This window comes from Excalfactoria chinensis, chromosome 18, assembly GCF_039878825.1.
Source record: "Excalfactoria chinensis isolate bCotChi1 chromosome 18, bCotChi1.hap2, whole genome shotgun sequence".
Classification (NCBI taxonomy): domain Eukaryota; kingdom Metazoa; phylum Chordata; class Aves; order Galliformes; family Phasianidae; genus Excalfactoria; species Excalfactoria chinensis.
Window position 1 is genome coordinate 3432044 of NC_092842.1, and position 15538 is coordinate 3447581.

Here is a 15538-nt window from a genome sequence, read left to right on the forward strand (position 1 = left end):
AAAGAGAACTGCTTACACGCATGACAGGAGCAATTTAGAATCTACTAGAAGCTTCCTAAACAGTTACAGGCAGAGAAAACAATCCCTGACACGCTCACATCACACACACAATCAGCGATGGCAAGATCATAGTCATCATACCTCTTTTTCCTTTGCTTTTAGTGCAACAGTTAACCCTTGAATGGTTTTATCCCTTTTCAAGCGATTCTTCTTTTCAACAGTAAGCTCATTTTCTCTCTCTTGCAACTCTTCTTCGAGAGACTAAATTAGATTATGTGCAAGTTGTATTAACTTCTTACTAAGAGTTACTGTAGCAGCAGATTAATAAGTAGAGCCTCTATGTTCTTATATTTTATAATTCAAATCACTAATATCAAATACATCCCAAATGCAAGTCATCATCTTAAAGATAAGCCTGGAATAGAGTAGAAGAAACCTAATCACATGCTGGCCACAAGCACCAGCCATAGAGCTTTAATATTTAATGAGAGTGCCTTTCAGCTTCATTGAAAACTGCTTCAAAAACAAGGGGATCCTTCCTGCCATCCAAAAAAGAATTAGCCAAAGGAGTTGCTTTACTACTTTTCTAGCCAAGACTTCTCCATATTTATGCATGTATAACAGAAGATATCCCAACATGCGCTGCATGAAGCCACAAATACAGAAAGACAACTAGGACTTACCTGGATTTTTTTTTCAAAGGAATTTCTCACATTTTTAAGCTCCATCTTAATAGCCTACAAGAACAAAACAGGTACGTTGATTCTAAACACAGAAGCAACACATTAAGAATTAAAACTCAATAAAATAAACTTCAAGAATACTCTGTATACATTTCAGAACCGTACTACAGTCAATATTTAGGCAGGAATGCATAGTTGCTTCCTGGAAATCTATAGATGTATCTGGGCATAGTATGAAAGAAAACAGCGTTCTTCAATGAGAGACAGGGCAATTCTGCTTTGTAAGCTAATAAAAGTGCACTATTATGAGACTTAGCTATGTCAGCAGGATCCTTTTAATACAGGAGATTTTAATTAGCACTTTTCTTTGGGGAAGATTGGTTTTTAAAGAATAATTCCATATAAAAAATGGAGCTGTGCACCAAAAACGTTCAGCTTTCTTTCTCTAGTACCATAACCCAACAGGATGATACAGTCTGTCCACCTGCTCTGAAATGATTAAAGACGACCCTGCTTTCAGCTTGACACAAAATAATCTTGTGAATCTGGGGTAGTTCTTCCTGACACATTGATTTCATTGCAGCAAGACCCAGAAGTGAAGCTTTAATTCAGTTCAGCTGAAGAAGGCTCTCATCTATTCCTGACAGAAACAACAAGGTGTTTCTGCACTAATTGTTATGAAGTCCCAAAACAAAAGGGATGAATCTTTCTCAAAAGCACAACAGCCTCCATAATTTCTTTTTCCTTTCAGTTTTCTTAGTGTGAATAACAAATGGGAAAGCAAACAACCAAGAAAAGCAAGGTTTCAGACTTATTCCTGCCTTTAAGCTGTCAAGGAATCTGTTTTCCTCTTAAAGAGACAACAGAAATAGAATGGCAACTCTTGAACTTTTTGTAAGCTAACAGCAATGCTTTCACTTTATTTCATGAGAAATTTTTAAGCACTTATCTCCTTTAATAAAGCTTTTTCTCCAAATAAGAATAGGGAAATGTCTTCCTAAAACAAACTCTCAGGTCACATTCTTAACTTATAGTATTGTAAAAGTTCTGTCATCTATTGGTGGGGATCTAGAAACATTTAGCTTTTCTTTTAAATATATACTTCTGTAAAGCAATTACACAGTATCTATGATAGAACAAGCTTATGCTCGTAGAGGGAAATGATCTCTCTTTGAAAGAATGATAAGCATGGCTGGTAACGATGAATACTGACTGCCAAAACACAGTATAAACAATGAATGTTTAGGGGATGAAAAAGAGAGAAAGGAATAGCAGTGGAGAAGGATCTTTTATTATTAAGTCACCCACGTGCTGCCATGCTTAAAACCCTGAGAATGCCAGGCCACATGAGATTTACTCTGTATAACAGTTACAAGTTTCCTCACCTCTATCTCACTATCTTTTTCACGTCTCAAAGCAATGGTAAGTTCTTCCATCTTTTCTGCTGCTAGGTTCCCACCACCAGATCTGCTCCGAGAGTTTTCCTCTTCAAGATGTTGAATTACAGCTTCTTTATTTTTCAAAGACAGATTCAGTTGCTCTATAAGTCTAAAATGATAAGATTTTTCATATTAATCTTGCATGATCTACCAGCAACCCTACAGTTATTGCAGTAAATCTCACAGGCAGCTTTCCTAGCCAAAGGCTCCAGACAATACTTGTAAAATTTGAGGGAGCCTTTCTTTCCACAATCTCTCTCTCCTCCAGAGAAGCTAGAAAAGCTGCCATCCACTTAAAGCAAACAACACATTTGAGCTATCTGCAAAGCACTCATTTTTCTCTTCCTATTTTAAACATAAAAGCTTAGAGCTTCAACATTTTGTTTACATTATCCCATACACAAAAGCTTATCAATGCATTCCTCTTCCTAGCACACATAATTACGTACCATCACAAAGGATCCCTTAAGTACCATCACTTGTATTTGTGGCTGAAGTTGATTCTAGTTAGACATAACACCCTCAAAATTAGGCCATGGCTACCTCCATCAGTCAGATACGCATCTCAGCACCCCTAGTATTTAAACCAATTAAAAATCAATGCTACCATTCTTCTTTTAACAGACTTAAAGGTTATACCTGAGAACTTTCTGGCATACAGCTTTGATCTTAGTGTTTTGCAACCTAGACTGTGAAAGGATCTTTTTAATACAGCATGAATTCCTCATGTGCTGCTCTCAGGCAAGTTGGAAGTGCTGCACATTAGTGCTTTGTTCACTTCAAGGAGTCAAATACCTTCCTCCATTAGCTCCATTTTTATTGTCCTGCAAGTACCACTTTTGTAACATACTCCTTCCCAGCTCAAGTCACTCAGGAGAGCAACCGTGTCTACAAAGAGGTCTAAAAGACTAAAAGAGGACAGGGAAGATAAAGGGAAAGGGAACAAGATGGCCTAACAGCCAGGTTATGACCACTGCAGTATCACCTATCACACAGTAAGAATGACTTCATCAAATTATGATACTCAGAGCTGCTAACTTCAGGGTTCAGTCAGAACAGGATACTCCAAAGTATTACAAATTATATCATTCTTCTCATTTCTACCTCAGGCTCGCATACCAAAGCTTTACTAGGTTAACCAGACATGTATTTTATCCCAAAGATCTGACTTCACACATCTCCCTGCCTGAAGAACAACTTGGGCACCTTTTCAAATACCTGCCAGACAAAGCAAAACCAATGCCTTGCAAAGCACAATCAAAGCCGTGAAGCTCAAACACATTTTTCTTTTCCCATTAGATTTACCAACATCAACAGATAAACCAAGACTGAAGAGCATGTAAACACTACGAAAGCAGTGAGTGAACACAGATATAGGAGTGAATCTCTGTTCAAGCAATGGCTCAAAAGCAGGAAGCAGAAGATAAGACAGCAGAGTTACAAAGCTTTAAAGCAGGACACGTTCATGTCACGCGCACATTGATTCTTTTACACTTTCAGACATCTTTTAAAGATTTTGCTGTCATGCAACATGTAAACTGGTTGCTGCACCCATTTACAAGCTGATTGGATATCTAGTAACACTCAATCATCTATCCCAAGGCAGGATCAAACCATTACATTCTATACCCATGCTGACTCTTCACACTTCAACAGTAAAAGGACTTCCATCTGGTTAGAAATATCACCAGCAAGTGTTCAGACCTGTCCTTCTCAGCATCTGCAATCATATCCAGATCCTTTACAGGAGCATTTGTAAGTGAAGAAAGTTCCCGCTCAGCAGCAAGTCTCAATGCTTTTTCCTTCTCTGTCATTGCAATGGCTTTTTCCGCCTCTTCTTGTGCAGCCTTAAGATTCTGTATTTAAAATAATTAAAAAAATAAAAGAGCATTTTGATGTCTACAAGAACAAAATGCTCACAGACTATTTCTTGCACTGAGTCTTTACCAAACATGCACTAATTATCTCAAACACTTTGCAAACACTTCTTGAAAATACAGACATGAAAAGTTCAGGTGAATCAATTTTCTGTGGTACATAAAGATGGGAAGTTCATTTCAAAGTAGCAAATCAAATTCCCTATCCAACAGCAGAAATAGAAGCAGAAGTTCCCTCTGCTATGGCTTTAGATTTAGCTATGATAATTTGCTTTAAAATAATCTGACTTTACCCCACTACTATCCCACCCTCATAAGAAACGGACAGAAAATAAGAAGAGGAGGTTTTATTCATAAAATCAGGGATAAAAATCAATATTCACAGCCTCACTGTAGCTAAATGGAACTCCTAGAAGATTGATTAAGCACCAATAAAGCATAAATCGCGTTTGCCTTGAACAGCAACAGAAATAGAAGGAACACCCAGATGTTCCAGTCAACTTCTAGCTCACTGGGCTGGGGAACAAAAAGCCACCAACAAAACAAACAAAAACACACAAAAGCAATCTGTCATACACTACATAACGTTTGTTTCAGATCCTCATTCCTCTGCGGTAAGCTTCCCTGCTGTGCTCACTGAGTTTTGCTTTCTATGATCTATCAGCCTCCCTGAAGCCTAACAAGTAATCCCCTCCCTTCCAAAGAGGATCTCTTGGGGAATGGGGTGTGAAGAAAAAGCCCTTCTCTACTACAATTCATTGCTCCTCTCCCCTTCCTTCAGCACTTGTCTTTTAGTCAAAAACTCCAGAGAGATCTCATACGCAGATCTGTGTAACTAAACAGCACTACATGAACAAATGACTAATACGGCTCTGCAGTATTTACAATCACCAGCATAATACAATTCACGTCAGAGACTAACACTACCTTCAGGTTACAGAAAATACTATAGCATTGTGAGATGATAAAATCTGCTACTCTACATGTCAGATTTAAGAAACATCAGTCTGATCAATCATTTTGTTTTACAATAAGTAATTTGGGATATTTTCTACCTCAGCAATAGCACAGGGAATGCTTTGAGAAAGCCCTGTTCTGCTAAAGAAAAGGTCGTGGTGAATCCCCATAACTCAGTTCTGAAGGATCTCACGGCTTTAGAAACACTCCTAAATCAGCCTGATAGAAAATAGCATTATAAGACTGCTACCAATATCTTCTATGACCAAATCATTCTTTTGAGACAGAAAAACAAACACTGGAGCTTAACCGTGTCCTATTTATTTACTCACAAAAGAGCACCAGATTTCTATTCTCTCAAAAGATACAGTTACATAATCCCTTACCTAAGCATATGCACTCAGTGATGCAAAACAATTAAGAGTTTATTTATAGAACTTAAACATTCCCAGCACAGGTTATTCAATATCTGACTTGTTCTTTACAAGGAAGAGGAGTCTCTTTGCTTCTGAGGAAACACGTTACTCATACAGACAATTCTTTTCCTTGTGGTGCCTAAACACTATAAAATGAGAAAAACACGAAGCAGTTCCCCTGTTAAGGTATCAGCAATGGCTCAAAAATAAATATGGGAATAATCTGTGCCAACCACATGACAGGAGCTCTTACAGAGTGGTTTCAGCTATTTATGAAGCTGAAACCTTACCAGAACAAGTGTCCAAAATGCAGCCCCTCTTCCTCTAAACAGAGATTGCAGTTCTGGAAACAAAGCTGCCTCACTGTACTCCAGACTTAAATGCCTGTTCTGAACATACCCAAATAGCATCCAAAGGTAGGAATTTCCTGAAGAATTGCTATCCTCCTATTCAGTGCTTTAAGAGTAGCTAATGGTACTCTCCCTTTCACTTTTTGCTTTGGTTTTCCTCTCTTTTCTTCTCCTCCTGGATTTGCACCAGCTATTTCTCCATGAAAGCTGAAGCAATTTTGAAAATACAGGCCCATTGCAGTATCAAATCTCCGATAATAGTACAAAGTACAGATTTCTAACTACTCATTCCACTCACCTCCTCCAGAAGGTTTATTCTGCCAGTCAAGATTCCTTCCATTTCTTGTAACTTCTTTTGTGCCTCCTCTTTCACACGCTGTATTTCAGCATCACCACCCTGGGCCAGGCTTTCAACTGCCTTTCTGAAAGGCCATAATATATAATCGAAATCCCATTGCATACCAAAGTAAAAAACATTTTATTGAAAGCAGTTGATAGATTACAGAGAAGTTTCTTCTACTTTATCTGTACCTGCTTGTCAATGTAAGATAAAATACAAACATCTACACAGCACATAACTATTTTGGCGGTATAGTCTCTGCTTGATGTACAGCAACGAGAGCTGCACACAATCCTCGTCACAACAAATAAGCGTGCAATGAAAAATAGTTACTATTTCTTGCATATATTTAAAGCTTCCAAGTACAGTATCAAGCCTTCAGTAGAGGCATATTACCTATAAGCAGCAGCACTGGAATAAACTGAAGTTATGTAGTTGCTGAGACATCTTCTAATCACTTCTTTAGTAATCCCTTACCAGCTCCTTCTTCTCTTATACTTCCTCACTAAGCAAAGGACCACTTGTTTATGATTTCACTCTAAATTCCATGTCCTATTATGAACTCATGCAAGGTTCCATTCAAAGCCCATTGAAACCTTCTGACAGCTACAAATGAAAATTAATCTGGTCTGCAGGATCTACTTGGAACTCCCAACTACTGAAAAAGGTAATTAGCAACAACTCAATGCCACATGAAGCCAACCAAATTCCACTGCAACCCAGGCCTGCAGAGCAGTCATTAGATGACACTGACAGCTTGGATTCATTTTTAAACTGCAATCTAGAAGGAAATAGCCGTACAGGGAATTATTACACTAGTTATGCTAAGGCTGGCAGGAATGCTAACCTATTCTCTACTAAGTAGTCACATTTAAGTTACTCCGTGACAACACCCTTGTGTGTATAAGAACTAAAACATCAATCCAGCATCACAAGAGACAGTTTCTAGAAAATACATCATTAAAATACTACTTTGTGTCTTTCATATTCTGGAAACATCAGGAAAAAAGCATACAAACAGAAGCAAGACCTTGGAAGTCTTAAATAACAATTTCAGTATACTGGTACTCACGAGGCCTTGATGAGCAGCTTCTCTCTCTCCTGCAGATCACGCTTCAGACTTTCTATCTCAACTTTCAGCTCAATGTTCTAGAACATAAGAATGGAAGCATCCTCAGAGAACTCAGATGTCACCATATGCATAAGTTAACATCACCACATAGATTAGTTTTGCTCGGAGCAGCAAATAAAGTATTGCTGGGATAAGATCAGCATAGCAACTTCAGTTTATGAAAGCACATTTTAAAAGCATCAAGCATTCAGGATCACTGTAATCAAGCAAGTCTATGCACACGTGTGCATGCTAAACTACAATGGGAAGGGGAACAAATCAAGTTGGGAGTTACTACAGCTTGGAAGCTACAATTTCCTGGATAGGAATAGACTGGAGAGTTTGCCACTTTGATTAGCAGGCTTTCACAGCACTGGTGAAATACCATTATAGAACTGCTAGGAAGGAAGCAGACTCCTCCAGCGTGCAGTCAGAGGGCAGAACAGGAGAGTCATACTGAGATTGCCAGCTGAGAAAGATTCAGAAGTAAAACAGGCAGCTTTCCCATTAAACAAACTCTTCAAAGATACGTAATTCTCTTATGATATTCTAAGCACTTACAATTTTGTACATATCTTCAGTGGGACCATCAAACTTCTGCTGCATTTGCATTTCCAGGAAGTATATACGAAGCTTCAGGTTGAAGTTCTCCTTTTTCAGATCAGAGATTTGCTGTGAAAGAAAGAAAGCAAGCCAACTACGTCACAAGTTTCATATCAAGGAAAACAAACAGCAAGACCCACATTCACTTGGTTTTGCTCTCCACGGTGAAAGACAATTACTGAGATAGAATCCAACCAACATGGTGAGACATGCATGTGTGTGCACACATATGTTTACTTATAGCCCTCAAAACTCTGATACATTGGCACTGAAATCATGATTATAGAAGAGTATTGTTTAAGAAGCATAGTGTGCTGTCACAGTGTTCTTTATAATACTCCCCTAAGTGCTAAAATGTTGTCTGACTTCATATGAAGAGAAACCAAACGAATATGAGATGGGAGCACCACTCATGGGAGGCAAAGCCTCAGGCACACAAAGCAGCAGAGCCAAATCAACTACCAATAAAATCTTTATCCACTCCTATATATTTCATAGCACAATTCTCTGGGGAAAAAAATGGCTTCTCATACATGTCCTTCAGGACTTATGATTTTGAACTAGTAGAAGCAGTAACATAGCGGATGGTTTCATTAAAAAGAGTCTCCCACTGAAATGTTTTAAGAGGCCGAGCATAAAACATTCATTCAAATAAGCCTCATGACCCCTGTCAGATGCTCTCAGCAAAAGGAAATCTAATATGTTACAGAGCTCCTAATAAAACATTTATGTAGGCTTTTCCAGAACAGTATAGTACCACTTGTAAAAGTTATTACCACTGCAATTTTTATAATACTCAGCTTGTGTAAGCCTAGGAAGACACTTTTCTGTAACTCCTCTCACCACTTGCATTCACAATCTATTGCTCAGTGTAACAATCTCTGCCTAGCAAGGTGCCCCGTTATTATTCACAAGCAAGCATCACCCAAGCAACCAGAAATCCAGAGCACTGTAACAACTCCGTGGCCCTTCCACACATCCTGCAGAAGCTGTCTTCAGTGCAACAGTGCACACAGTTAACTCCTTCCCTCCTTTCTGTATCCCTACACTTCCACCCCAATGACCATAAACAGCAGCAACATCAACTGCAGAACTGGCGACTGCTTAAAAAAAGCATGATGCCTCCTGAGGATCAGGAGTATTCAGGAGCATTCAGATGGGTGTGAGTATTAAGACAGCACAACTTTGTGCTCTGATTCACATCACAGAGCACAGTACTCTCAGTGCTGCTCAAAACTGAAGTCCTTACTTGGAATAAAACAAAAATTAATGCTTTCTTAAGGTAAGCAAGGCTGCAAAGTTGTTTTATCACATCTCAGCCAGCTTTGCTCCCAAAAATTGAGCACTACTTGCAACAAGTGAGAGCACACCTTACTCTTCTGTTTGTTTTTAAAGCTATCAGAAGATTTTCTGTAACTGTTTGATCCTTCAGAAAAAGCACAAGCAAAGACTGAAGTTATGAGCTGAATTTCTGCTACACTTCATACTTTCAGTACGGATCTGAACTAAAAAGAAAAACTATTTCAGATCTCAGCATTCCTTAACTCTATTCTCATGTATTTCTGTGGCAACAGAATTAAACCAAACAGCTTAAGCATCCTTTTTTCAGAAGGCAAGCAAGCATACTACACCATCAGAAATGAAGAAGTGAAATAAGCGTTCCCTCTGACATTCAGTTCCCCAGTGCAAAGTGAATTCAAGCAGGCAACAATTAAAAGTTATAGCTTAATAAAAAGCAACCTGTAAAATACCACCAAGTTCACATTGCAAAGGAACTTTCTGCATTTACAGACCCACTCTTGATGCCTTTATACATTTTCATGTCTGTACTTAAGAACAAAAGAGGAGAAACAGCAAAGATGTCACAAAAACAGAGGGAAATGCAATATACTGCACGGAAAATTACACACCACAGACACCATGGTAGCAAATACCACTTCCCCTGCTCAGCTCCTCTCCAAGTCTGCACAGAGCCACTTTTATGCAAAGCAGCATCTGTCAGCAGGGGCTGTGGTTTCACAGCACAGTTTTTGCCAGCAGAGGCCATTTTATAAGACAGCACAATTCTGAATGGGTTTGGGAAGACAATAATAATAAACAAAACCACACAGACAAAAAACACAAACTTGCTACCAATAACTGTACTCGTGAGCATCAAATAAATCATAGCAAGGTCCTCAATTAATGAAGTCTTTCATTTTGTCCATGTAATCACATTTAAAGCCACTGGTGTTTTCCCCTTCTCCAGGACACATCATAAACACCTCCAGGATTATCTACCTTTGTATGTTCCCCAACTCTTAATATATAGCGGACCTTTCCCACATAGGTCCACTCAGTGCGCCCTTCAAAGGTCACCACATCCATCCTGGTCTCTCCAAACCACAAGGCAAGTTCTTCCATTCTTTCCTTCCAAGTTGTTTCCCACTCTTCCTTCATTTCCTTCTCAAATCCTGAGCAAATAACAGCCCAAAGCTCAACAAATGCACATGTGTACATACACACACACACCTCCAGGCAGGAGCTATCAGGAATTGTATCTGCCTTCAACATGTTAACTCAGATTTGTTTTAAGGCAGGATAAGAGCAGGCTTAGGATGTCAGTCCAAGCACATCTAACAGCTTCTGGACGGCTAAGTAAACAGTACAAGGACAAAAAAAGTGAATGCTTCCTTTCTCACATTTAGCCTTCCGGTTACCAATATTCCAAAATAAAGTGAAATAGAAACAGAAAGAAATGTCAATACTAAGACTTTCCAAAACAAGCTTACAGTTCTAAACAAAGAGCACAGCTCTCTCCTCAGAGGAAAATAAAATGTGAGAGTTCAGAAGAAAAGCTCATTTCAGACTTTGCAATGCTACAAAAGGTAAGAGTGGCAGTAAGAAGCACACTAAACACCACCACCAACCACCAACACGTGACAGGTCCTGATGATAGGAAGCCACAAGCTGTAAAGCAATAAAAACTTGAGCTAAGCAACATTAAAAACTCTACGGAAGTGTTGTCCTGCTATACCCAAACAGACATCACTCAGCAGTCATAAACAATTAGCTCATAACTTAAACAGTTTATTCAACGTAGCTGACACTTTAAAAGCATCTGATGATTTCCTCTGTATTCCAGTAAGCATCAAAACCATTTTTATCTACAGCACTGTCACGATAGAAGACCTTTTATAACAAAAGCTTGTACATAAGCATAAGAGATACCACACAGCAGCGAATTAAAACACAAAATCCTACACAGGTATAAATGAAGATAGGTTTGATGCTCCCTTGAAATACAAGGAATCAATGGCAGACTTGAGAACTACTCTCTGTTTCTGGTGATTACATCCACTTCTGAGCAGATGGTGCTAATTTCTGTTTCGCAACTTAAAAGCAACAGCTGGCTGGTCTGCCTTACAGCAACGTTTTGCCTTTGGTTTTAAAGGCAGAGAGATGAGGGTTGACAGCACAAATAGCTACAGATCACACCTGTGACATAAACAGAGAGCCCAATCCACTGCAGCCAGCATATCAGAATTACCTTACACATAACACTGTCACTAAGTCTTACATTAAAAGCCCGCTTACATTTTCATAGTCCTTCATGGTCCGAGCTCTGGTTGGTGAGACTGTGTCTTCTGCCACATCTGGTAATCCTGGACATTGAAGAGACAGAATGAGTTCAGGCAGAGGAATCCAAGATAGGTTTCACTCTGAAAACAGTGAGTTTTAGTACTACCATCCAGTTACAGTCTGGATTTCATTCTGATCCCAATATCTGGCCCATCACAACCTCTGCATTTTGAGCTTAAGTCAAGAGTTACATTGAGGTTGTTAGGCTGTTGTCGTGGGTTGTACAAGAGACGCTTCTAAACACAAGCCTTCAGAGCATCTGTAACAGACTCCAGTATCAGAATGAAGTCCTATTAGGAGCTGGAAATGACCAGCATTGGTATTCCTAAATCGTAACACCTTCTGAACACACATGTATTTAAACTGCTTGCACATATGTTCTGCAACAACTGCATTTAACAGGGCTATATAACCCTTTCTTTTCAAAGCTCCCATGAGAGTAAACTTAATGAAAATAGAGAAATTGCATACAGCTCGTAGCACTTGAGTCATCCTAAGTACAAAGAGGCATCTGTGGCCTCAGGCAAACACCCACGTGAATTCAAACACTTCATTAAAGTACTTTCAAAGTCATTGTGCAGCCACATACATCAGTCTTTAAAGCATCCCAGGGAATACGAGCAAACTGCTTTTAACTCTTTGACATTCTAATTAACAATCACAAGACTGCATTCCTCGAGCCCAAGGCTGAGTACGGTCCCATTATTTGGCAGCAGCACCACTGCTTGCTTTTGGCAGCAAGGAGGTCCTGGTAAGCCTGGCTCAGTTTGCATTATCTGCTTTTGCACGACGAATTGAGCCCGGTTACACTGCTGGAGACAGGCAGGAACAAAGGCAAATCAGAAACACATGCCTTGCGCTCGCAGAGCAGAACAAAGAACAGCCAGCTTGACAAGCAGTACTTCTCAATATAACACCTCTCAGCCATTTTATTTCCAAACAAGCGTTTTGCATCACTGTCAGCCAGCCCAAAGGATGCTGAACGTAACGACACCTCATCATTTAGAAACATACACCTAATTACAGCTACTCTTCAAGTGAAAGGGAAGGTTCTCAGCGTGGAGGAGGATACAGCCTGAGGCGCTGCGGCCAGACAGAAAGGGACCCGGGGAGCCTCACACCGGCAGCACGCGGCCGCCCCCAGCCCTGTGCTCTCACAGCCTCGCGGGCCACCCGTCACCGCCCCCAACCCACCGGGACCCGCACCCCACCCGCACGGCCCGGTACCACCGCCACCCCGCGGCCCCGCCTCACCTCGGCAGCCGGCCGGCTCAAGCTGCGGGCCCTCGCTGGAGATGTCCGGCAACACGGAGACACTGCGAAGAGAGCGCGGCGCTGAGGAGCGGGGAGGCCCGACACGCACCACGGGGGGCACCTCAGCCCGGCCCGGTTACTTCAGCTCCGCGCCCCCCCCCCGGCGGCTCGCCCGCCTACCTGGCCTCGAAGCCCACCGGCAGCGTCATGTCTTCCCCTGGTAGAGAATCCATCCCGCCGCCCTCACGCAGACCCCGCGGGCAGCCACAGCTCCGGCGCCTTTTGTGCGCAGCTTTGGCGGCTCCGCTGGAATTCAAACGGCCGCAACCGCTTCCGCCATCTTTGCGTCGACGGAGATGAAGCCGCTGAAGGCAGCGTGGAGGAGGGCAGGGGGAGGGCACGGTGGGAAAGAAAGGGGAGGCGCCATCTTTGTTGCGGGTACTGGCAGGAAGTGAGCGAGCGGGCGCCACGTTGGTTGAGGGCAGAGCGGGGCGGTGACTGCCAGCTGGACACTGGGGAGGAGAGCGGCGGACGCCATCTTGAGTGAGGGAAAGAGCAGCGACGTACAGAGCCGCCATCTTTTTAAACCAGACAAGAGAGGCGGCAGTACCGGGTTGTCATCTTTATTGAGGGCACAGCGTCAGATTTGGAGTGAAATACCCGAGTTTTAGAACTAAGTTCCAGTCACCGGCAGAGCGCAGCCGCGCAGAGGCCCAGCCGTGGTCTACTTTGTACATCTACCTCAGCGCTTCAGACTGTGGCACTGACGTGTATCCCTGTGACGTTCCACCCTTGAGTCAAAGCACTGGGATTTTCCCATTGGAAAGAGCTAATTCTGCAGCTGCTGGCACAGAGCAGTGGGGAAATCCAGACAGCAAGAGCTTCACCCTTCTTTGTGGCTCTGTAATGCAAGGACACTGTGGGGTAGGACATGCACTGCTCTCAGGATCAGCAGCAGCGTTTGGTTTCCTCGGCTGTTCCAAGTGTGTCACGTTTCCTCAAGGGGATTCTCACCTGGCTGGGAAATAGGCCAGCAGCAGGGCTGGCACAGGCTGTGTGCTGTGATGATCAGCTTTATGTGCTTGGCATATCTTCCCGCAGCTCAGCTCTCTGTTGGGAACAGGTGAATGCTGTGTGCCCCGATCCCAGCCACGTGTGGTCACAGTGGGCTGCCCATCCCTGTTTCTATCACTCTTCTCTGGATGCACATGAGTGCATGTGGAGCAGCTGTGGGTACTCCAAACAGCAAGGAAATGTACTGCTTGATACAACTAAGCTCTTAATCCCATCTCCTTTCCAGCCAGCCGTGCCTGATGCTTTACACTTGGGGGCCTAAGATATACTTGGTCCCTTCAACTCCCCCACTGCCTTCTGGAGACATTTGTCACCTGATGTGACCGGCTCCCCTTTTGCAGTGGCCTCACCTTCTGTCCTGCTGAAGCTCAGTGTGCAAAACCGGGTCTTCCATATGGCACCAAGATCCCTTCATCCTGTCTGCAGTGTGCCTGCACATCCTTACAAAGCAGAAATGAGCATTCACTTCATAAAATGAATAGATACTTACTTAGGATACCAGTGTGGTGTTGGTTAAGGTTACAGTAGGATATTATATATTTCGTGCGTGCTATTAAGTCACCATCTATCAGCCACAAGTGCTGAATCTGCAGAGTTCCAGCATATTCCTTCCTGAAAGGAAATCAGAAGTGCCCTCCTTGTCAACACGTCATGAAATGATTGTCTGATGGACAACGGCATACAGACAGAGATGTACACACATACATACGTAGATGTGATGGAAAACTCCTCTGGGTTACTACGCTGCCCCAAGTTTTAAAATCTGCAGCTGCGAGAGGCAAGGAAGGTAAGTATATTGTCTAAAAGCCATTAACAACAACTGATAATCTTCTTAATGTTATTTAACATCTTAATTATCAGTATATTCGGGGAGATTATGGAAAATCCTTGTACCAGCAAGCCAAGCCAAGGATGGATGTCACCAACAGCTGAACCTGGGTTGCTTGCTGTCCTCAAGACTTGGCATTGGGGACCTAGTTCAGCATTCAGTTTTGCCCACTCCTGAGCAAAATTCCTCCTCAGCTAAGTCATGCAGAATCAAACTGTTCTGCTAATGCAAATCAGGTCTCAATAAATTGCCTGGAATTTCACTGGTGTGGCCCTTGCTTAAATAGCTCTGGCTCAGTTAAGCATTTGAATGAATGTGTCGTTCTTACGTTTGCTTAATTGATGCTGGCTCACCTCTCTTCAGGTTCTTTGCTTAATAGGAGTCAAAGAGTTAGACACAACATTCAGCATGCAAAGTTAGCATTTGTATTTACACTAAACAGATAACTCTATAAAGTGAGAAAGAAGTGCAAGTTTCTCATGAGTCCTTTTGCAGACATGGCCAAAAACACGTCCAATACTACTGACACCACAGATGTGGGTTTCAGAGTGTCTGATAAACATAAATTATCTGCAGAAGACCCATTCTGGTCGTGAAGAAAAAAAAAATACAATATCCTCTTCCAATTTCTTTTCTCTGCAGCTTTCATTGTTAATGACTGCACAGATCTCTGACAAAATATGTCTGTGTGAATATCACATTAAATGATGGGGAAATAACTGTTGGCTGTCCAGCTACCAAACACATGAATGAAAGCTGAAAGCTGGAATGGTTAATAAGCAGACACAACAGATCACAGGGCTCATTTTTTAGATGGATTATCTGACACGGTGTCAGCTGGACTAATGAATATCTGATGTTAAAAAACGTTTATAGGCCACAGTTCTCATCTCACATACAGCGGTATAATGAAGGAATAATTCTCTTGGAACAAATGTCATTACTGGGATGAGATCAGATTCATTCCTTTAGGTTTCAAGCCAG

The 15538-nt window shown here is 41.7% G+C and overlaps 1 protein-coding gene across 1 annotated transcript in view; it reads right to left on the minus strand.

The window, feature by feature from the left end:
* Positions 1 to 13343, minus strand: part of CDK5RAP2 (CDK5 regulatory subunit associated protein 2) — a 66893-nt gene extending 53550 nt beyond the window's left edge. Inside the window, exons 1-10 of the mRNA XM_072352889.1 lie at positions 12832 to 13343; positions 12652 to 12713; positions 11353 to 11420; positions 7735 to 7845; positions 7135 to 7211; positions 6021 to 6144; positions 3827 to 3978; positions 2069 to 2231; positions 684 to 737; positions 142 to 261 (exon numbers count right to left, since the gene is read on the minus strand). Of these exons, the coding sequence (XP_072208990.1) occupies positions 142 to 261; positions 684 to 737; positions 2069 to 2231; positions 3827 to 3978; positions 6021 to 6144; positions 7135 to 7211; positions 7735 to 7845; positions 11353 to 11420; positions 12652 to 12713; positions 12832 to 13229 (1329 nt within the window). The 5' untranslated portion in view covers positions 13230 to 13343. The remainder of the gene's footprint in view (positions 1 to 141; positions 262 to 683; positions 738 to 2068; positions 2232 to 3826; positions 3979 to 6020; positions 6145 to 7134; positions 7212 to 7734; positions 7846 to 11352; positions 11421 to 12651; positions 12714 to 12831) is intronic.
* Between the last annotated feature and the right edge of the window lie 2195 nt (positions 13344 to 15538).